Here is a 22,816-nt window from a genome sequence, read left to right as displayed (position 1 = left end):
TGGATTTTCCAATTCACACAGGTTGACAGAGTCTGTTTGAATGACTTGCGACACTTCAGATGGCTCCTGTTGTTTCCCAAGTTCTTGGGTTGAATTAAACGTTTCAGCAAAAAGTGATTCCTCAACCTTGTCTATGACTCCATCAGCCTTTGGGACCTCCTGACTGCTCTCCACTTCAACATCCGGCTCTTGGCTCAAAGAACTGCCATGACATTTATATTCAGGGGTTTCAACTTCACTTCCACTCTGTTCTTTGCTGAACTCAGATGACAAGTGATCAACGCTATTTTTGTCACTGACATCATTTATATCCTTGGATTTATTCACTTCAGTTTGGTCGGAAAGCTGCGTACTGTGCTCTTCGCTTGTGGCTCCTGGGCTCAGTTGAGAGGGCAGGTCATAAAGAGCAACATCAACACTTGTAGCAAACCGTACAGACTTCCTAGCTTTATATCGATAAGCGTCCAGCCTGCTAGATATTGGACTGTAGTTTGTTTCTGAGGTGGGTGCCTCCTTTTTCTGTCCTGTTTTCTGGTTTGTGCCGGTCAAACCCTTTTCTTGGGAGGACAAAGAAAGGTTAAACACTCTCTGAGAGATGCTGTCTTTGGTTGGATCACTCCGGGGTTTTTTTTCCTCTGAGGGAAACTTCTCAGCTGAGTTATTAGATGTTGTCTTTGATTGCTCCTTGACCCCTGAAATGAAGGAGTTTGAAAGTGCTTTCACTTTATCTTTCATTTCTCCAACATGGCTGATCTTTAATTCGTTGTTATCACTTTTCTGATGCTCTGAAAAAGATACTTTTCCAAAGTCAGATATCTTATTTTTCACACATGTTCCCTGTGCTACGCCAACCCCGGGACTCTTCTTCTCTGGTGGCCAGCTCATTTTTAGTTTGCCCTTAACGTCATCACCACTGTTATATCCCATAGACGACTTTTTAACAAACACACCAGCAGAGGCCTCTCTGGAGCCATCAGACGTGTTTAAATTGCTTTTTGTCATTTTGGGAGTGGCCGCAGCATTTGGCTCGTCTGTGCTTTTACTCTTCTGAAGCCAGCGGTCTTTATGTTGCGTGTGTCCAAATCCCTCGTCATAATTTCCTTTTCTTTTAAAGAGCTGCTGGTAGTGAGAAATGCAGTAGAACTCTCCATAAAGAGATGAATAGTTGTGGATGCTGGAATGAAGTAAAACAAAGTCTGTTGTAACATGAAACCAGATTTAAAGTCAGATGGGTTTTTTTAAATTGTCATATGATTTATTATTTATTTGTTTGTTATTTATCAGCTGTGGATTATTTCAATGCATTGGAGATTTGCAATAATCATGATGCCATTTCAAAAATCACCTCTAACAATGTTTTTTTTTTCATTTATATGAGATTAATACTTATGTATACATTTTCATCATTTGTTTTTCAATCAGGGTGAATCTCTTTTTTAAAAACGGTTGATTTGATTAATCATACTCATACTGTGACAGATATCTCACCTGAGCTTCTTCTGACAGTGTTTACAGCAGAAACATTTGTTGTGCAGGATAAGTTTATTGGCCACCATTTTTTCCATCGGATAGACAGGAGTCAAACAGGAAGAACACATATCCTTGGCAGGTGACCCAAACTATGATGATAAAACAAATTCAGTTTAAGGTATTTTATGTTTAACACATTCAATTTGATTTGGTTGGAATATGTTGGAGTTTCAACACCTTGTGGGTTTCATTTACATTTTAGTGATCCATGCGCTTATAAGAAGCATTTTAAGATTACAAAAGAAAAATGTAAAAACGCTGGAAAAGTAAGAATAGCTCTAAGTGGACAGATATGAGAGTGGCATCGATCTTCTCTTCTAACTCTCTGCAAGAAAGTGCATTTCCCAAAATGTTTAACTATTAAGTTAACTACGTAGGGCATGAATATTTTGTCTGTAGTACACATCAATGGTTTGTTGTTGATGTTTGTTATGATCATTTTTGTTGTTTTTAAATTCATTTTAGGGTTTTAAAGTTATGGAATAATGCAATAATAAGAGACCAGTATAAAGAACACAACATCAATTACATCTTTTAAACTATTTATTTGACAATTTACACAACAGAACATACAGTATCAACTATATGCTTAGCTTTAATACAACAACTTAACACTTCATCATGTGGTTACAGTATAAAATCTATAAGACAAATTATGTTTTAGTTAAAAGTCAACATCATTCATGATTTCATAGGATCAATTTTACGACTAACAAAACCTTTCATGAAAACATATTGCAATAAATACACAAATGGAATAACTGCTTTCCTTCAAATTAAAGGACCAGGTAAAACGCACTGTTTGTCTCATTTAGTGCTTTTCCTTTGGTTGGCTAAATGTAACAAACACTTTCCCTTCCTTGTTGGCGTTGCTCACCACTTTGTCTTCAAAAGGGCGAGCAGATCTTTGAATTAATGGGGATGTCATGACTTCGTATCTGGCCGGACTCCCGACAACTTCAAACAGTGCTGATGATTTACTGTCAGACTGTTTGGTGACAACTGTTGAAGTCACGGAAGAGACAAACACGTTGCCGAAGCCGTCAGTCTCTTCGTATGTTTCACTGACCGTCTTTGTGCCAACTATTCCTGCGGGTTGCTCTGGAACAGTTTTCACTTCGAGCACGCTGACCTTGCGTTGTGCAGGACTTTGAGACTCCTGTCCCAAAGCCGCATTTGCATCATGGCAACTTTGAGAGACACCCTCTGCTTTTGGTTTAAATGTTGTCATGGGGGATTTTGGTTGTTCGGCAGGCTTTTTGGCAGCTGAGTGAATGGAGATGAACGACGGGGACGACTGGGAAGAGGACTGTCTGACGAGTGGCTTGTTGCGGACTTGTCTGTGCACTTCTTGTTTAGTTGGACTTGAATCTGTTTGCTTTTTCAAGTCAGATGCCTCTTTGATTTGACCTGATTTGGCCTTGCTTGACCCAATACTTATTTTCCTGATGTTGTTGGCGGGTTGAAAGTTTTGCTCATATTTCAAAGATTCATCAAACAGTCCTGACAACCCTGCAATGTCTGTCTCCGACTTCAGATTGGACACGGAGTACAGAGCCTTTTTAATCGCCTCTTCAATGTCGAGAAGTTTTGCTAACGTTTGTTCCTTCAGATTCAATATTTCCTTGCTTGCCTTTTCCAGATCTTCAAACGCAGTCTCAACTGAGGAGATGCTTTCTAGATCATCGTCCTGTGTCTCTACTTCAACTTTCTTTTCCTCTGTTTTACTTTGCTTTGCATTTCCACTCTGTGTAGCCATCCAAGCAGGGACAGTCTCATATAACGTCTTAAAGGAGCTGGCGTCTACACTGCTGGTCTCCCCCTCGATCTCTTGCACTTGAGACAGGATTCCTTTGAGTTCCTCTCGTTTCCTCAAATTTTCAAAGATGTCCATGGCTGCTTTCACATTACCCTTCATGATCTCCTCCTTGTGGACGGAAAGCCTTTGCCGCCTTTCATCATCTGTCTCCTTTACTTTCTTCTCCCTTAAAACAACTTTATCTTCGAGTTTGGGTTGCTTTTCATCGAGATCATGTTGCCGTACATGGCATTTCATTGTCTTTGATGTTTGCTGTGCGTCGCAAGTGTTGTGTTCTTTCTCGGGAGGCGATTTGTGTTGTTGAGCAGTGGTTTTGTTGGTTTGTTTATGGTCACCAACATCATTTATCACTTTTACCTTCTTGGACAACAGCGGGGTTCTTTTATCTCGAGTCTCACTTTCCTTTCTTTCAAAGTTCTGTAGAGCAGCCTGCAAGCTCATGTTCATTTCATGTTTACCATCTTCAGCATAATTCTTCATGCACATTTGAATCTCCTCAGCTGCATTGATTTTCTGTATTACATTTCTCTCCATTTCAACTTCAGTGCTGTTAGACATTAATACTTGGGAGTCTGATTTGCTCCCTGTAAGTCTTTCCGTTTTCTTTGTAGCTTCTTGGGCCTTTGAGTGCGTTGGTAGAAATTCACTTGTTTGATGCAAGTCTTGTGATGCTTCCTTACATTTTTGGTCTGATGTTTCATGCATTTTGCCATGTGTTTCTTGTAGTTGAGTAGTTTGATTCGGAGGGATCACTTCATTTTTAATGTTGTCTTTAATGGGACAAGCAACTTTAGAAGCAGCTAAAATATTCTGTTCTTCTACAACCACTGATTTTGTCCATTGTGGTTTTGGCGGTAAAGCTGGCTTCTGCTGCTGCGGTTTCTCGCTTGTCTTTTGAGGGAGTGGAGGTGGAGTTACAATCACAGAGCTGGATGATTTAGAGTTTCCATTTGCTACATGGTTGGGTGTTGAATTCTGTGTTGTAATGGATGGTTGTCCTTCACAGGTTACTGAAATTGAAGGAGACAATTTTGCATCAGACGGAGGCATAGACACCACAACACACTGCTTGTGAACAGTCTTGCTCCTCCCTGAACAAGCCTTCCCTGAATTCCTGTATATCATTGCAGCTTTATAGTCTCCTTTGGATACATTTACACTAGACTTCTCAAGAGACTGCAGAGCCAATTGGACATTACCTCTTACAATATCTTCTTTATCTAGGAGCTTCTCCTCTGTTGCTGCACTCTGCAGAGACCTAATAGCTGCCCTCACGTCTCCTCTGATAACTTCTTCTGTCTCATCTTCTGTTGTCTGACCATTACACTCAGAACTTACAAAAGGTGGCAGGGATTCTGGTGCACAATTACTGACTAAAACTGCACTTTGTTGACAAGCCTCAAAGGAAACATGGCTTTGCTGATCTTTCTCTGCATCACTGACCTTTGGATAAGTCTTGATTTGCTGGCATCTGGAGGAAGATGAACATGTAGATTGCATAACTGCGGAGGAGCTTTCCTCTTGTGCTGTAATATTCATGTTGTATATTTTTCCAGGGACGATGACTTCGCGCTCCACATGCAAGCTTTGCTGCTTAGCCATTTGAAGGGACTTTTTAGCCGCTTTTACATCTCCAGATATAATGACCTCTTTTTGTGCTTGGCTTCCTTCTATTTCAGGACCGGACAAGTCCAAGTCATAGATAGTTCCAGGGTTAATGATCTCCCGCTCCACACACATGCTCTGCTGCTTTGCACGTTCTAATGACTGCATCATTGCCTTGATGTCCCCAGCCACAATTTCCTCTTTTTCCACCATGACAGGTTGCTTTACTGCAAGTTGTTGCTTTGCTGATAAGATATCCCCAGGGATTATTTCTTCTTTTGGAATGCAGCTTTCAGCACCAAGAGAGCACTCTGATGAAAAAACTTTTTTGGTGTTCTTTACATCCCCTGGCAAAACGTCAGAAATGGTTCGCTGTACCTGCTCTTTTTGCAGACTGAGATTTCTCTTTGCTTCCTTCACATCCCCCTGAACTATTTCAATGTGCTCCTCAGCCGTGACGTTGCTATCAACTTCATCTCCTGTTGCCTCAGTATGAAGACTTTTCAGATAGTGCAGGTCTCCTTTCTCAATGCAACTTTTATACAGATTTACATTTCCCTTTTCATTTTCATCCACTCTACACGACGCTGGCGTCCTCTGGCTATTGGCACTAGCTAACAGATTACCAATCGTAGACTTTACGTCTCCCTTCTCCGTAACGTGACTCTCAGTGTTGGTTTCAGAACTGCAGATGAGGGAATAAACGAACATCTCTGCTTGCCCTCCTGCAATCTCTTGCATTATGATTCCTTTTCTTAAATTCTTATCTTGGACAAGAAATTCATCGATCATCAGGACAATGTTTTGTATTCTTTGATCCCTTTCAAGGTTAATTGTTGTGGCTGACTGGTAGACTGGAAGTTCTACTACTGTGGTGTTCACTTTACCCTTCTCTACTTCTCTAAGAAGACTGACTTGGGGCTTAAGGGTCGGTTTGAGTAAGAGTTGAAACATAATGTTCTTGATGTTACCCCCAACAACGTCTTCTTTCTGGATTTGCACACCTTGGTTGCTTTCAAGCAGATATTTTGCCATGTTAACATTTCTACTCTCATTTGCCTCTATAATGATGCCGCTTGAGTGAACAAAACTCATTTGGTAGAGATAGGACAGGGTGTCAGCAACACTGTTGACTGTGATTTTGTCCAGTGGAGTGGTCTCAAAGAGCCAGGTAGTGCACTTCACATCAGATTTTGGTTTTTCCTCCTCAGTACCTTGCAATGAGGTATCCTCAGGCTCCTTGATCTTGTCCAGTGGCTGTGATTCAAACAGCCAAGTGCAGCGTTTCACATCTCCTTTCTGGCTGTCTTCTCTGTGGACTGTTTTTACCAGACCTGGCTCCTGAGGTTCCCCTTTCAGACTGTCCATGTTTTGATTCTCAAAGAGCCAGGTGGAGGTCCTGACATCACCCTGCTGGACATCAGTGACACTAACCATTCTCATGAACTTCTGGCATGACTGCTCTGATTCAAATTTCTGTTTATTAAGCTGCACATTGCTGCCTCCCACGTCTTCAATGACCCTGACAGAGGGCTCTTCGCGACTGGTAAAGGAGTCCAAAGGTTGTGTTTCAAATTTCCATCTGGCTGATTTGACGTCTCCTTTCTTGACATCTTCTTGGGTAACAGCTCGGATCACATAAACTTCCTTCTCTTCTTTGATGGCGTCAAGGGGTTTTGTCTCAAACATCCACCTTGCTCCTCTTACATCAGCACTCATTACCTCCTCCTTTTTCACAGTTGTGACTTCATGAAACTTTCCCTCTTTGTCTCTGATGGCATACAGTGGCAGGGACTCAAACATCATGGTGCTTGACTTTACGTCAACATTGCTCACAGGTTCTTCCACAGAGTCAGACTTCTGTTCAAGGGGTTGGTCGTGGATTTTGTCCAGTGAGGAAGTTTCAAATATAAACTTTTTGTTCTGTACGTCACCACCTTCAGCACCACTGACTGTCTGAATGTTTGCATCCTCATTGTCCATATTGATCTGGTTCATGGGACAGTTTTCAAACATCCAAGTAAATTTATGAACAGAACCTTTTTCAAGGTGTTCGTCTTGGTTCTGTTCATCAGATGTTGTCATCATTTCTGATCCAATTTCATCAAGGGACCGGGATTCAAAAAGTTCTTTGACTCGTGAGACATCTCCAGACTGAACGTTGACCTGGCTGACACATCTCACATCGTGATCTGAATTTGTGTTCTTCCTTATTCTATCCAAGGTTTCTGTTTCAAAAACACGTTTGACTGTTTGAACATCAGCCTCCGATTTCACAGAATCCCGTATTGTGTTGCATAACTTCAGATTGTACTCCTCGCCATCTTTGATGCTGTCTAGAGGCTGTGATTCAAAAAGCCAAGTGATGGACTTGACATCGGCATTGTCAATTGCTTCTTTGTCATCAACTTTTTCTGATTTGTCATATAAAATGTCCATTGGTTGTGTCTCAAATAGCCATTTGCAGTTCTTGACATCACCTTTACGATGCTCCTCTTCTACAGAAGCATCCTTCTCTGTCTGGTTGAACTTGGAATGGATCCCATCTATTGTCTGGGTCTCAAAAAGCCACTTTGCCATCTTGACATCGCCCATTGTGTCTTCCTGTCTGGTGATGCCTTTGATTACCTCAACATTTCCTTTTCCCTCTGCAAGCTTGTCTAAAGGCTTGGTCTCAAACATCCACTTATAGTTTTGGACCTTCCCTTTGATTAATTCTTCTCGGCTGACTGTTGTAACCGTATGGAGGTTCCCAGAACTGTCCTTTATTGCATATAAAGGACTTGTCTCAAACATGGCTTTGTTACCTTTTACATTTCCTGCTGCAATAGCTGCTTCCCCCTCAATCTCCTCTTCGTCAGAATGAGCGATTTTGCTCAGAGGTATTGTTTCAAAAAGATGCTTGAATCCTTTAACATCACCCTTTTCAATCTCCTGTTCCTTGAACGAGGTGTTCTTTTGAGTACTGCAGCTCTCAAATATCTGTTTTTTGCCTTTTACTTCTCCTTGTTCGTCAGTTGAAAGAGTAATTTTCTTCAAACGCCCAACTTCATAGCTATCACTAAGGGTTTCGATGGGTTGAGTTTCAAACAGCCACAGAGAAGTCTTGACATTTCCTGCAATAATTTCTTCCTTTTCCAAAGACTTTTCTTCAGAGTCGCCTTTTAGTGCTGCCAAGGGCTGCATCTCAAAGAGCTTCCTCTTGTTTATGACATCAGCCTCTCCTGTGCATTCAGCCACCATCCCTTCAAACTTATCAACTCCCACGACTTCTTGTATTGTGTCAACTGACTGAGTTTCAAACATCCACCTCTTGTGGTCAACTCCTGCTCTGTGCCCCTCTTCCAGAGATATACCCCGAATTACTTTCACCCCATCAGTTCCCTTATTAATTAGGTCTAAAGGCTGGGTTTCAAAAAGCCAACGGGCAGTGCTGATGTTGCTGCTGTTGACCTCCTCCCTGCAGATGGATTTGATCTCATGGATATTGCCGCTGTTGTCTCTGATGGCACAGCCAGGTTCTGCCTGGAAGAGTTTTACAGTCTTCTGGACATCTCCTTTTTGCTCCTGAAGCTCAGATCTCAGTTTGAGGAAGCTATGATCTTCTACAGAGTTGCAGCGCCCAAAGTCGCTCAGTGGTTTGGACTCAAAAAGCAGCCGAGCCCCTGTCACATCTCCTGGCTGGATGGGTTCTTTCAGCAGTGCTTCGACAAGTTCACCCTCCTCTCTTTTGGATTTGTTTAGAGAATCTAAGGGCTGGGACTCAAACAGCCACGCTGATGTTCTCACATCACCACTGACAGAAATCTGTCTTTTAGCAGACATTTGTTGAGTGCTGTCAATGTGCTCAAACATAGAGGAGGTGCCTCTGACGTTTCCACCTTGTAACTCCTCATCATCCAGCAGTTTCTTGGTTGCATGAGGATCCCCAATATTGTCCAGGGTCCAGTTCTCAAAGATCCACCTCATGGACTGCACTTCACACTGATGAGCTGCGTCGGCTGCCTGAGTGTTTTCTGGCTGCACCGCCTGCAGTATCTCATCGTCCACTGCGTCATCCAGATTTGCCCTCAGGTCTGGGTGGATGTGTTTAAAGAGCCTCTTCAGTTCAGTCTTCTGCCGTTGCTGGTAGAACGTGGAAAAGGTTTCTTTAGGTGGAGGCACAGGGAGGCTACTTAACGCTGAAGGCCCTTCATAGTCGACAGGTCTAGGTGGCACAGGAGGAGGTGGGGGAGGAGGCAGGTCGTCTTCATCATGAGATGAATGTGAAACTGTGATTTTCCTGGCTGCTTCAGCCATCTTTAAATGAAAGACAGATGGGAGTAATATTGTCAGGTTTCAGCAATCAAAGAAAAAGTATTAGTTGAGGTAAAAGCAACTATTAGATTGACATGCATTTCAGCAAGTGAAGGCATACTTTACCTTTGTCTATGCTCGCTTGATGTGTTTCACAGCAAACCATCCTCCGTCACACCACGGTTAACAAAACACTTCACAGCTGTTAGTAAGCAGACATCACACAGACACCAACTGCAAGTGCACTAAGTTATATTCATAACTAAATGGCTGCCTTTGGAAATATAAGTCTGCATTAAACGAGCACTACATTTTTTGGTCACTAAATGTTCCATTATGTTCAACAGCTAGTGGCTAATGATGTCTGTTTGGTGCTGGACGGGTAGGTACAGCAGGTTTTAGAGCTTTTCTGCAACTGAAAACAACACTGATAAAAGCAGTTCGACTGAGCCCAAATAGCAGAACTCTCCATAGAGCTAAGGGGCCCTTAGTCACATCATTGGATCCATTGTTAATGTAAAATATTGATTATAGCAGCTTTAAGCTTTACTTACAGACTGCATTGTTCTACTGTTAGCATAGTTTTAAAGAATTGTTGTCATCAATTTAGATTTAGTGTTCGGATGTTTAGATCAAGCCCATTGAGATTCAGTTTCTAGTTTGACTGTGTGTAACTGGGTTACACATAATGGTAATGGTATATGAATATCCATGAATTCATGCATAATTTAATGAACGAAAAATAATGAATTTGTGTAGTGCAAAAACAACACATGACCTGATGCAAAAACTAAGGTATCTAAATCCCTGTGATGTCTGAGCCGTTAATGATGTTCGTGTCTTCTTTTTAGGTCACAGCAGTGCAAACATATTCTGTTGAATTCAAAGTGTTGTAATTGTAATTAACATGTTTATGTTCCTTAAAATAAAGGGTTGACCTGGTCTGTCTTTTACATCAATCATCTTCGTGACCCCTCAGATAAAGTCATCCATTCTGCGCTCATTCAATAACTTATCATATATATTAATCATAACTCATTCATAATATTTACAAACTTTAATTAATAATTCAATGGCAACAAGATGGACTGGTCCCATCTTTATCTGAAGGGACACAAACATGATGAAGTCATGAAAAATAATATTTGGTTAACCATGATTCAGTTTTTTGTGAAGAAGGCTTTAATAACTCAGAAATCATGGTGATTGAGATACCTTAGTTGTTGTATTATTTGATGTAATGTTCTTGAATGAAATACTATTATTCCTTGTACATTCATGATAGTTCATGAAGTACTTCATTTATTCACGCATGCGTTTTCATGCAGAAATGTATGATAATGGATGAAACCCTTATCATCCGTTTACCCATTTGCTCTTGGTGTTGTCTGGTACTGAACATAAAGCAGTTACGTTGTTCTACGTGTCTTTTATCTAACTGTAAATGTTATTATGCGATCCTATTATGTTGCTTCCTGAGTTCTTGGATGTAGGTCAAAGGTTAACTGTGTCTTTTATCACAGAAGCAAAGTAAGAGTCAGTTACACAGCACACACACTGTAGTGATGGATGCTTAGTGATCTATACCGTACCTTACTGTTTTTAGCTTTCGTTCCTTGAGTACTGATGAATTCCTGTTGAACAACAGAAAAATAAAGTATAAAATAGATCAGTTTGGATCAGAAAGCAGGCAACAGATTTATTGTAAAATGATCCCATTGAAACAGAGCATAGTGGTCTTTCTGGGTTGGAGCCCTGGACCTCAGTGTGTGGGGAGGAATGACAGGCATTTCAGGAACTCACGGGCTGTGTGGAGCCTCCTGTGGAGTCGATAGCTGCTGCTCTTGACAGATAGAGAGCGGATTTGTCTCTCACTGAGGAGGAAGTAGATATCTTGTCTCTGCTTTGTCTTGTTGGCGTGGCCCCCTTAGTCAGCGATGGACTATATTTATCATCTGCAACAGAAAAGGCCATATAAATTCAATGTATTTATAAAAATGTGACGTAAAAATAACCTTTGGATGGTTTGGTTTAGATTTGCTGACACACAAACGTAAAAGTAGGACTCAGATGTGTCCCAGAATAAATGTGGAGTGTGTCTAGTGCCAGCAACAGGTTTTATGATAACAGTGTGTGTGTGTGTGTGTGTGTGTGTGTGTGTGTGTGTGTGTGTGTGTGTGTGTGTGTGTGTGTGTGTGTGTGTGTGTGTGTGTGTGTGTGTGTGTGTGTGTGTGTGTGTGTGTGTGTGTGTGTGTGTATTTATAGTGATGTAGGAATCTTTCTTATCACTGTTAACTTGTGGAAACTATTCCGTCTGCAACAGGGCCTACAGTATCTGACATCCTAACAGTGATGTTGAGTAGCTGATATTTAAATGAACCTACGTGTGATTTATTGTGCTAAAGACAAACACTTTTAACAGACAAGTGAGTTTTTTAAAAAGGCTAGGGTCCCACACAGCCTGCCTACTGCCTGGAACCATCACCCATCTGCATGCCATGGACGACCACGGCGCCCAGGAAGAAAAAAAAAAAACAGCAACTGCTAGCTCAGCTGGGGTGACACAGATTGTTTGCACATTGTTTGTGTGAGCTCTCTGCCATCAAACCATCAACACCTGACCAAAGGGATGTGTCTGCCTGACCCCATGGATAACATGGGAATGGTCTCAGTTGGCTGTGTGTTAGTTCAGTGTTTCCCAGACTTTATTTTTAAAAATGACAAGCCATCATAACCTCAGTCTCAATAAGCCTTATCTGTAAATCGTGAGACGAGCATGTTTGTGCATAAATGAATACTCCTGAAACATCTCCTTATATTATCTTGAATAGGTAAAACAGCCATTTGGATGAGCTATGTGTTTGATAAAACAAATCTTAGTATTGTACATGTGTTTTTGAAAACATAGCCTAAAGTATATACATGTTAAACATTACAGCATCCAATCAATCAGTAAAACAATATAGCCTGGCAGAATGAAAGAACATCCCTCATGTGGCTTAAAAGTGTACTGCAGATATAAATCTGAAATAAAAGACTATTTAAATTGATAAATATTTTTGGCAACCTAAATAAACCATATGGGTTGCGACGACCCCGTCTCTGGGAATGACTGTGTCAGTTCACCTGGTTGTTTTACTCTGCAATAATACCCATGTTTGATTCATTGAAAAAAAGCAAATGTATCAGCTGAAAACAGTTAATCGAGTCAAGAGTGGATGTGTTTGATTCAGAAAGTGTTTCAACAACAACAGCGCTGCGGGACAATATGACCAGAGGTCAACAGCGCAGAGAGCTGCACAGGCCATTCAGCTGTAACTAATGGCCAGATTTGAACACACCTCCCCTTTTCACACACTAAGCCCTCGCTGGACAAAAGGATGGACCAGCAAGCTGGCGCCTCTCACGAGTCCGGACTTAAACTATTTTCATAGATGGGTGAGCAGACAGAATGAGGCAACATGAGCGCCGTGCGTGTCCCCGTTGAAGTCCTCACCCACTCGACTGGGAGGTCAACTTGTTATCACTCACACAAAATATAGATTCGTAAAGTCCAGTCCAAAAGTGACTCAAAGCTTCATTGATTCTCTCTGAGATTCCCACACTTTCAAAGGCACTTCCTGCTGACAGCTCTTTGATCCGGGTTCACTCTCCAGGAATGAAGAGGAGCTATTAGCGGCACAGTAATGTGGGGGGCATTTTTGGCCGCTGGCAGCTGTACAAATGATGGTGAAATGCAGTTGGTATTTGTTCTCCACTACCACCACCTTCACCGCCGTCAGCTGTTGGTGATTGTAGCCACATTCACAGACTGTAATGAAAACCAGCGTGCCAAAAGGGCCCCAAACAGCACATCACACCACTGTGTGTGTTACACCAGTCAATAAAAGTTATATCTGATTGTCCTTGGGGCTTTTTATGAGCGATGCGCTGCGTCTAATTTCATAAATCATCATGACTTTTGTGATAATTGAGACAAGACACAAGTGATGTTGTTGTCTGACCTCCCATTCCAGACATTTCTAAGGATAAAGGGCTGAAAATCGATAGCCACTTAAGACTTAATGTAGATGCCAGAAATATAGTCACAGCACTTTAATTTGTGACCTTGTTCGGCTCTGCTATCACTTGTGAAGAAATAGAAGTTAAAAGCAAACCGGAAAGCATTTAGATCACTGCACTTAATCCTTTCTTCTTCTTTTTTTTAATCAAAGTCACATAATTTAATACTTTAATTCAAAGCTTTTTTATCCTTTTAATTAATATCTGAGAAAAGTATCTGATTTATCACTGACTGGCACAATATTAAACTTTGACTTAATATTTTGAATATTGTTATACTGAAATAACGCAAAAGAACAACCACTAAACTGCTCGTTCATTCAAGTATCTCACAGATCAATCACATCACACTCATCATAAAGAAACAATATAGATTTGAGAAGCTTTCTCAGTCATTAGTCAGTTATTATACAGGTTTTTTTACATTAGGTACATGTTCGCTTTCAATAAAGTGAATACTCACTAAAATATCATCCAGCGTGGTTCTCTGTCACCTCCCTGTGTATCTCCGCTGTGCTGGATAACTTAAGGTCTCCTCTCTGCTTCTCTTCTCACTGTGACTGAACACTTTCTGGTCCTGTGGCCTCGGTGACAGCTGATTTTTATCAGAGCCCGCTAGCCCCAGTGGAAGACTTTGGCTATTTTGGGAGGGTGGGCTGGCGGCGGCTGCTACTCAGCTGAGTCAATCACCTCTGTTAGTCACTCAGGGGACTGGGGCACCCCTCCACCCCCCATTCCCATAGCTACATTGTCACCCACTATAACGGGCACTGCAGTATGTGTGTCAGTGGGTGTTTGGTGGACAACACAATAAAAAAAGACAAAATGTATGTCCTGTTTAGGTAAAGTAGTACACTGATTAGGCTTCTAAAGACATCATATTAATATTGTCGTGTACGAATAATGTTGTTGTTGTTTGGGGTGGGCTGATTTGATCCCTGTAAGTGCTCAATCCTATTGACTTCACACTTGGCACTACAGTCCCTTTGGGTCCTCAGCAATACAATCACCGAGTGTTAGGCCGATTGGATGGACGGTTCCTGAGATAAGTGAAGGAAAGTCCTACATTCACATCCTGTACAGTATACACACAGACAAAACGAGAGATTCCTTCCTTTGTTGTTAGATGCTGCTGCTACAGCGCCATCTATAGACCAAATGGCACCAAAATTGGCACGGCAACTCAGACATCATATCTACACATGTACACCAAATGTGAATCCAATAGCACAAAGTGTTCAGGGGATATGTCAGTTTCTGTAATATTAACATTGAGCCAGCTTTGAGGGCCAGCTGTAGCAAAACTGTATCAAACAAGTGTCTCTTTTTCCGGATTGGTTCAGAGATGACCTGTATGAGGTTTGCTGACAATTGCTCCAAATTTATAGAAGGAAAAACAGATTTGGACATAATTCAAAATGGCGGAAAATCGATAGATGCAAATGGACGTGGCTTATTGGAGTATATTCAAAAGTTACAGACTGAAATGTTAAGTGTGTTGTTATAGCCACCATCTGTCCAAATTGCACCAAATTCAAAAACGGCACTCACTCTCTTCGGTCCCTAACAATATGTCCGCCAAGTGTGAACTGGATGAACGGTTCTCGAGATATGCGACCACACACAAACACACGCAGAGATTGCTTACTTGTATAGTTAGATCGAGAGGTTTTTTGCTAGATTATGCATGTAGACAATGATTTTCTAGTGGCTAAACAACAATTTGTACTTGTTTTACAATATTTCAACAGAACAGATGTCCATTCACATTCCTGTCTGTCTTATTCACACCCGACACATCTCAGGGTCAAAGTGTCATGTACGATACGCTGAAGTAGATATAAGTTTCAGGACACGGAGAGGCTCAGAGGGTCTGTGTCATGGTCAGGGTCTTTAGAGACAGCGTCACTCCTATCTTAAGCATGTAAGCCAAACACATAGTTATGCATTTACACCACAACATCCTGGTCTTTATTTAGCTGTTTCCCCACAACTCCCATGGCCAAAGAACACAGAGGTCAGTGTTTACTCTACTCTGTCAGGATGTATGGTGACACTTTTAATACCGTGGGCCTTCATCCTGGCATTTTTTACTCTGGCAACTTCATCGAGATCCATCGATATATTTGACAGACGGATAAACGTCTCAGCCTGCGCATTTCAAAGAACTTCAACTTGTTCAAAGATCAGTGGGGAGGACAAATGTGTACAACAGGGATCTCATGCCTTTGAGGGAACCCTGGCACCGACCCCATCTGCCCTATCAGATCTCAGTGACGGTGAACCGGAGATGAGGCAGCGCTGCTCACCGTGTAAGTATCTGGGCGCTCTGTCAGGAGACTCAGGGAGTCCATTCATAGCCTTCCCTCCTTCCACCTGGGCGCTTCTCTGTAGAAAACAACATTTAGTTTGATGAAGACAATTGTTTTTTTAGTGTCACTATGTTTCTTCTTGGGTGTAAAAGAAGTGTCCTGAGATTTGAACCAATGGGAACTTAAAGGGCAAATCAGTCGCCAGAATAAAATACATTTGACGTTTCTGCAAACCACAGATACGCTTAATATCAACTTGTCTTTTTGTTGCTCCTCGCTCGCAGTTTTCTAACATAATTAATGGTGTAAATTTGAATAAAATCTATTAAAGTGTAAGTCTGGCGAAAATGGAGATTTTGGGAAATTCATTAATTCGCTTTCTTTCTGAGATTTAGATGAAACGATGGATACCAATTTCATAAAACTATAGCCTGGAGACAGCTGCCTGAAAAAAGGATTGTTTTTACATAAAACAATTGTACAGATTAATTAATAAAATTATTATTATACTTTATATTATATAATGTCTTCAACGTTATGTGTTACTAATTTTCCAGGGTTGCTTGGTGGCTTTGAAAGAAGAATATTAGAGACTCAAAGATTGCATCAATGTGTTAAAATCTGGAATAAAATAATGACAAATGTGTTAGACTCACACACCTGGACGGTTGTAGGAGTGTTGTGACTTCTCCAGTCCTGCAGGGGGCAGTCTCTCCCCGTCTTACTGCCAGCAGCAGATGCTGCATTGAGCCGAGGGCTGCTGTTGAAGCCCTGCTGCAGAGTGGCCTTCGACTCAAACAGGGCACACAGAGCCCTGGTGCCGGAAGTCTCCCTCTGAGGGAGGACGTCCATGGAGCGACTCCTGGACAGATTGGAGCTTCTTCCAGATCCCCAGAGGGCCGCACTGTCCCCGCTCTCAAGCCTCCTCCATCGTCCATCCACACAACTTTCTGACACCTGAAAACAGCGATGTTATGTGTGTTTTATTGTTTTACTGGTTGTGACATTTATTTCTCATGATGTACATTACTACCTGAAGTTTATGCTCCTCTTTTTCAACACTCCTTAGGTCAGCACTGCTTTGGTAACTGTTTGAACAAAGTTAGTGACGCATTTATTTAATTTGTGAGCAATAAAGGTGAATGAAACTGTCTACGTGTCCTTGAGCAAAGCAGACGCTCATCTTTCATTCCTCATTGGCTACCACAAGAGAACTGGGAAATACTGGGAAGCTCCCAAAGAATAAATGTGCAGAACTTACTGTTGCACCAGCTGAGACACAGTCTTCCTGTCCCAGCGGGTGAGAGTTTGCATGACCCATGACCTCTCCTGAACCCCAGAAAGACTCCTCAGGGACTGGGTCCTCCTCAGGCCAAACGCCTCCATAGCAGTCCCTCTAACAGCAGTCCCTCTAACAGCAGCTAAAATAAAGAAATGTTGCAATTTTAAATGGCGTTATTATTGTGTGTTAATGCTCTAAAATGTTTGTCTCATTTAGAGCAGAAAAGAGGAAATCCATAAATGTGTTCTTTAAATATTCTGACTAGTTTTAACACTGGTCAATTTTTGACAAAGTTTTGCTTCTTTGCGTTCTTTCAGAGTAGTGGAAGGAAAACATCTAAATAGGAGTTAGGTGTTTATTTCACTACATTTTGTCTAATTCTTCTGTGGATTTAGTTAACATTTTTACCCCATTCACCTTTAGTGTAAATATATGGATTTTATTACAATTTAATTTTTTTTCTCACTCTGAGCCAGAAATCTCCACTTCAGTATCACTAAGATACACCAAGCTTTCCAGTTTCATTCATAGCTTGATTTATACAACATTTTATTCCTAAAAACATGAAGATTTTAAAGGCTGTTGCCAGTACCTTCTGATGTATGGAGTGATAAAAAGAAATATCCAAAATCCCCTCTGTAAAAACCTTTCACTCTAATATCTCAACAGAATAAAACACAGATTTTGAACCTGGCTTCATCCAATATCACATTTCTGTTCTGGAAATGTATGCAAATTAACACATATTTCACAATAAAATACCTCATTTGCATGTTTAAACATACAATTTCAGAAAACTAAAACCTGTAGTGTGTCCCCCTTAACCTTATTTGAGTTATTAGATAACAGATTGTCACACTGGCAGTCATATGACTCTGTTAATGTTTAGGAACTCCTGCACTCGCACTGCCAAATGTACTCCTCAGTATGACTGTGTTATTGTACAATCAATATAGGATTATACTGTATCTAAAAGACGTGCAACGATCTCGAAAAAAAAAGTAACAATATCTACATTTTGAACAGAGAAAAATATTTTTAAATGGATAATCTATAAATGTATGCATCTTGGTAAATAGATAAAACCACAAAGCAGATGACAGTTACAATATTAAGAAAGTTATGCTGCTTTGTCTGCAAAATCAAAAGAATATTCAGCCCAATACCTGAGGAGAAGGAGCAGGAGTCACCTGTGCATCTCTGTCACTTGTGGTTTAGGAGCATCTCTCACAAGACGCAGCAATTTCTAGGGGCCAAAGTCCCAAAGCACCTTGTGATTCAAGGCTTCCGGATATGAGATATGCTACCATAACGTCACCTGATCCCATTTTCTTTTATTATGCATTTTGCATTTTATGCATTTTTTCCAGTTGGGTCTTGACGGTGATGACAGTGTGGTGCATTCAAAGACACTGAGAAACCAGAGGGCGGACCTGTGTGCTCTGTGACAGCTGCTCCCATCAGATGTCAGCGTTGAAATGCCCGGCACAGCCGCTCTGTTACTGTATCTCATGCCAAAACTCAGAGCAGTCGCATTTTATCTGCACCTCACATGCTTATCATAGCTACTTTATCACTGCGAGCAGGAGTCACACTCTTTTACCTCACACAAGCACAGGGAAAGACGAAATTGCATGGCGATTACAGTCTGCTGGTGCTCAAAGGGTGGAGTTACAATTCTACCAAACTGTTGCCACATGAATTCTTTACACCAATAAGTCAGCGAGGACTTTATATATTCCTTTTCTTCGACACAGGAAACATGAAGTAATCATTAACTGTCAATGAGATTCACTACATCAGATAACAATGCACACATCACACTCTGAAATTCAGTCATCTCTATGAACAGATTTTGCATAGGAATCTTGGGACAATATTTGGGTTGTGGAAGCGGTCTAGTGTCCATTTGTTGTCTGAGTATTGACCAGTCTCGTTTGAGCATGCTTCGGTTGCATGCAGGTAAACGGTCCATGTTGGAGAGCAAAAGAGCGGGCGAATTGCAAACATGGAACCCATCGGCTATTGTCTGACGACGATTTAGCCTTCCATTAGCTTTTTGTTATTATTTATCTGCATTCATATGCAGATATCTGTTTATAGAGACACCATCTCTCAACTCCAACTCCATTCTCACGTCCCACGTTCCTCTGAAGAGGAAGTTCTAGCCCAGACATCCGCTGGCTACACCAGAAAGACCCAAATATTTGCCTCCAGATGCTAAATCATTGTCAGGCTGGAAACTGATGGGTTGTTTATCGTGATACACAAAAAATGATCACTTGGCTGCAGTTTTCCTCTGAGATTTTTAGCGTGTTTCAGCAAATCTTTGTAGTCTTCCAACCTGAAATGTCTCTGTTTTGGTTCTCTCTCACCGCTCTTGTTAGCATTACAGACGCAGCTGTTTTCAATGACAACGCTCTAAAAACTCTACCTGCCAGACACCAAAGTTAGGGACTAGCTAGTGAACACAGTGGCTCATTAGCAGCTAAAGGGGACAAACAGGTTGTTATTTGGTATAATCACAAAGTTAAGTTTAAGAAGTGTCCTCAGTGTGACTCACACAGTGTGAGAATTGATCTACCATTTAAAGAGCTATCAGGAGTTGTTTGAGACCAAAACAGAGCTAAAAGGAGAGTGAATATTAGACTTACATTTCCCAAATGAGCTAATGTTAATGTTAAACAGTTAACCAACACATCGACCATATCCAACAAGTAAAGGCTGCTTGTCTCTCGTTTCAGCTTTCCCTGCGTGGTCAAGAAATCAGTTAAAGCAGGTGTTTTTTTGCTGACATGGAGGTCGTTATTACACAGACTGAAGCTGCATTTTGTTATGTGCTCGTTCTGCATTTTTCAAGGCCTGTATTCATCTAAAATTGTTCTTTGCTGTGGATGCACTTTATATTAAAGTAGTTATCATTCAGCATCTTAAATTATATTTATCTCCTCTGACCACGTGACTCATAAGCATTTACCATGCCGACCTCCAGTGGAGAAAATGGTTCGTTGAGTTACTCATGGTGAAAAAACCCACCACTGACATTTAACAGGCAGGAGATGGCGCCAGAGCATCACGCCTGCTTCTGTACCAACTGTGGTTAAAGATCATCAAAACTGCTGATTGTTGACAGAACATGAGTTGTTGTCAGCCAGATGAGTAAACATGTATACAAGGCAGCTATTGCACAAAGTATCACAATGCACCTTAATGCTTTCCAGTTATTTATTATCATATGCAGAACAATTGTGAATGAACGAAAATAGAATGTAGGGATAAAGTACTGTATATAAACTAAAATAATATATATTTGTGGTAGACAGGGGGACAATGATTGTTAGATGAATAAACTGCATGTAAACTGGTTGTAAAGCATTCAAAAGTATATAAAGGTTCAAGTGGTAATATGATGATAAACAATAATATAATGGTGAAAAAATGCTTTGCGCAAACATGAATACATGACAAGTGACAGTGGAGTCAGACATCAGCAAGAGCAGTGAGGAGCCCCCCTGTGTCTGTGCTGTCAGCCTTTAATGCATGTGTTTTGCCAGCTGCAGGGGAAGAAAAGAGAGCTCGGCAATCAGCGAGTGATTGAGCATGTAGGGGAGAAAGAGAGGGAGGGAAGGGGTGTCACACAGCTCGGCAAGTACTGGCCCGAACAGCTGAGAACAGAGCAGGTCTCCTTCCTCCTGCTGCTGCTGCTGCTGCTGCTGCTGCTGCTGCTGCTGCTGCTGCTGCTGCTGCTGCTGCTGCTGCTGCTGCTGCTGCTGCTGCTGCTGCTGCTGCTGCTGCTGCTGCTGCTGCTGTGTGCTCCTGCAAAAGCCTCACATGGAGCCACATGTGACAGCCAACACCAACAGCAGCGTAACCCACAGGAGCTCCCGCTGCAGGGCAGACAGCCAGACACCATCAGTGGCAAGAAGAGAACAGGGACACTCCTTCCTCACATATACACACACACAACTTTGTTACTTGCATAATGAGACGTAAAGAGAAAATGCGTCTTTACTACATTCCTTTAGGGGAAAAAACACATGCGCTTTTGGGTCCACATTGCATCACACAGGCCAGTTTTTGTTAGTTTGTAAGAAAGGTCACCGCAGCACTCTGGATAATGTTGACAAGAGGCTCATTGTTGAAGGGGGGAATGTCAAACCCAATCACACAGCTGCTTGGCTGTTACAGCTTGTGCTGCTCACATGCAGCGAGATAAGATCACTGCTGTTGAAAGTTGTAGTTGTGTAACCTACTTTGCACTCGGGGCTGCAGCTCCACTTCTTTTGCAACTATATACTGTGACAGGGATCATGCACGGATGTTGTTATGTAGGGAAACAATGAGCAAACAAAGAAGAAATCAAAAACTGTAAATTCTTACTTATCCACATTGTCTTAAAATATTACAACATAGCTGCTCTGAGCCTCTCTGTTCTGAAGGCATTTGAATTATATATTGCAGTTCATCTCAGACCATGCATTGTTATATCATAGATCTCTCTCATATAAATCTTTCAACCTACATATTGCACAGAGAGCACCCTCGGGCCCCGGGATGCTGTAGCCCTGACAAGGCTGCAGAGATAGGCTATCACCCCTGGACCAGCCCCAGGATTAGTCAGACGTGAACTTGGCACAAGCCAAGGCCGGCGCCTGCCATTAGGAAGTTCTCTGGTGTCACTCGCAGAACTGATACCACTGCACACACAAAAGCATGGCAAGTTGATGCACCACTTAAGGTGTCACTGTTGTGAAATTTTAGCCAAAGTTTTCATGTCGTTGGAGAAAGTGAGGCTGGAGTCTCTTTGGTAGAAGTTTGGCACACAGTTGAATTAAAAGGCCCTGAAAACATATTTTTGCAAAAAGCTTCTTAATGAGAGCGACAAGGTCCAACATGAACATAAAATATTCTGCGTCCAGCCAGAGATTCAACTAGGTGCCTTCATTTAAAGAGACAGGCGCTAAGATGTTTCAGAGGGTGAATACAGATATATTCAGACAGACAGGATGAGAAAAATTATGTCGCCTCACAGCGAGAGGGTTCCTTGTTCAAATCCCGGCTGGGGCTCTTCTGTGTGGAGTTTGCATGTTCTCCCCATGTCTGCGTGGGTTTTCTACGGGTTCTCCGGCTCCCTCCCACAGTCCAAAGTCATACATGTGTTAGGTTAATTGATGACTCTAAAATTGCCCGTAGGTGTGAATGGTTGTTTGTCTCTATGTGCCCTGTGATAGACTGGCGTCCTGTCCAGGCCAGACCCCGCCTTACGCCCAATGTCAGCTGGGATCGGCTCCAGACCCCCCGCGGCCCCGACAGGGACAAGCAGTTTAAGATCGCTGGATGGATAATAATACACCCACAGGGCGTTTTGAGGGGTATGAGCTAACTTTCATGTTTACTGAGCGCTGCTGGCTAATGATAACTGTCAGTCAAACTCCTCTAATACTTGTTTTTATGGTGTGATTTGCCGGAGGGGACGCGTTCAAACAGACTCAAACAAACTCCGGTCTCCTGGAGGCTACTGACCAACCTGCCGACCTGAGTGCTGGAATTATATTTTGTTGTTGCTATTACGATCTCGAGACACTAGATGGCGGTGTTCTGCTCATTCTCCATATTCAACCTTTCAAGCTTGTTCTAGCAGAAACTTAAAATGCACTATGACCCTGAAAATGAGCATTAGATAGGACCTTTAATAAAAACTATAAACATCAATCATTGACAGTCTGTATCCAACTATTTAAATCTCAGAAATTGAAGTAACTGCTCCATACATGAATGCAAAATGATCCTTTTTAAAAAAGAGTAAACCTGACGTCAAAAACGATGACCGTAACGGTTGCAAAAAGATGTTGACTATGTTGACGCTGATAGCGGTTTTGCTGCTGCTGCTGAACGTAATGACTCACTGTT

The 22,816-nt window shown here is 41.7% G+C and overlaps 1 protein-coding gene across 2 annotated transcripts; it reads right to left on the bottom strand.

The window, feature by feature from the left end:
* Positions 1-2,161: 2,161 nt before the first annotated feature.
* On the bottom strand, positions 2,162-13,900 carry xirp1 (xin actin binding repeat containing 1). 2 transcript variants are annotated; one of them, XM_083928248.1, is made up of 5 exons: positions 13,776-13,900; positions 11,054-11,205; positions 10,843-10,884; positions 4,793-9,253; positions 4,222-4,359 (listed from the first exon to the last, which is right to left on the bottom strand). In XM_083928248.1, the coding sequence occupies exons 4-5, from the start codon at positions 9,251-9,253 to the stop codon at positions 4,357-4,359; spliced, it is 4,464 nt and encodes a 1,487-aa protein (XP_083784374.1). In that variant the 5' UTR covers positions 10,843-10,884; positions 11,054-11,205; positions 13,776-13,900; the 3' UTR covers positions 4,222-4,356. The 2 variants fall into 2 exon arrangements, with proteins under 2 accessions (XP_083784373.1, XP_083784374.1); XM_083928247.1 differs by having other exon boundaries at positions 2,162-9,253.
* Positions 13,901-22,816: the final 8,916 nt, after the last annotated feature.

The sequence above is a fragment of the Echiichthys vipera genome (genome assembly GCF_963691815.1).
Source record: "Echiichthys vipera genome assembly, chromosome: 15".
NCBI lineage: Eukaryota > Metazoa > Chordata > Actinopteri > Perciformes > Trachinidae > Echiichthys > Echiichthys vipera.
Note: the sequence above shows the minus strand (reverse complement) of the source record. Positions and strands in the feature narration are given on the sequence as shown.

What these genes read in the sequence shown, in the direction of transcription:
- xirp1 (XM_083928247.1), bottom strand. Translation starts at nt 9,253, where the DNA reads ATGGCTGAAGCAGCCAGGAAAATCACAGTTTCACATTCATCTCATGAT.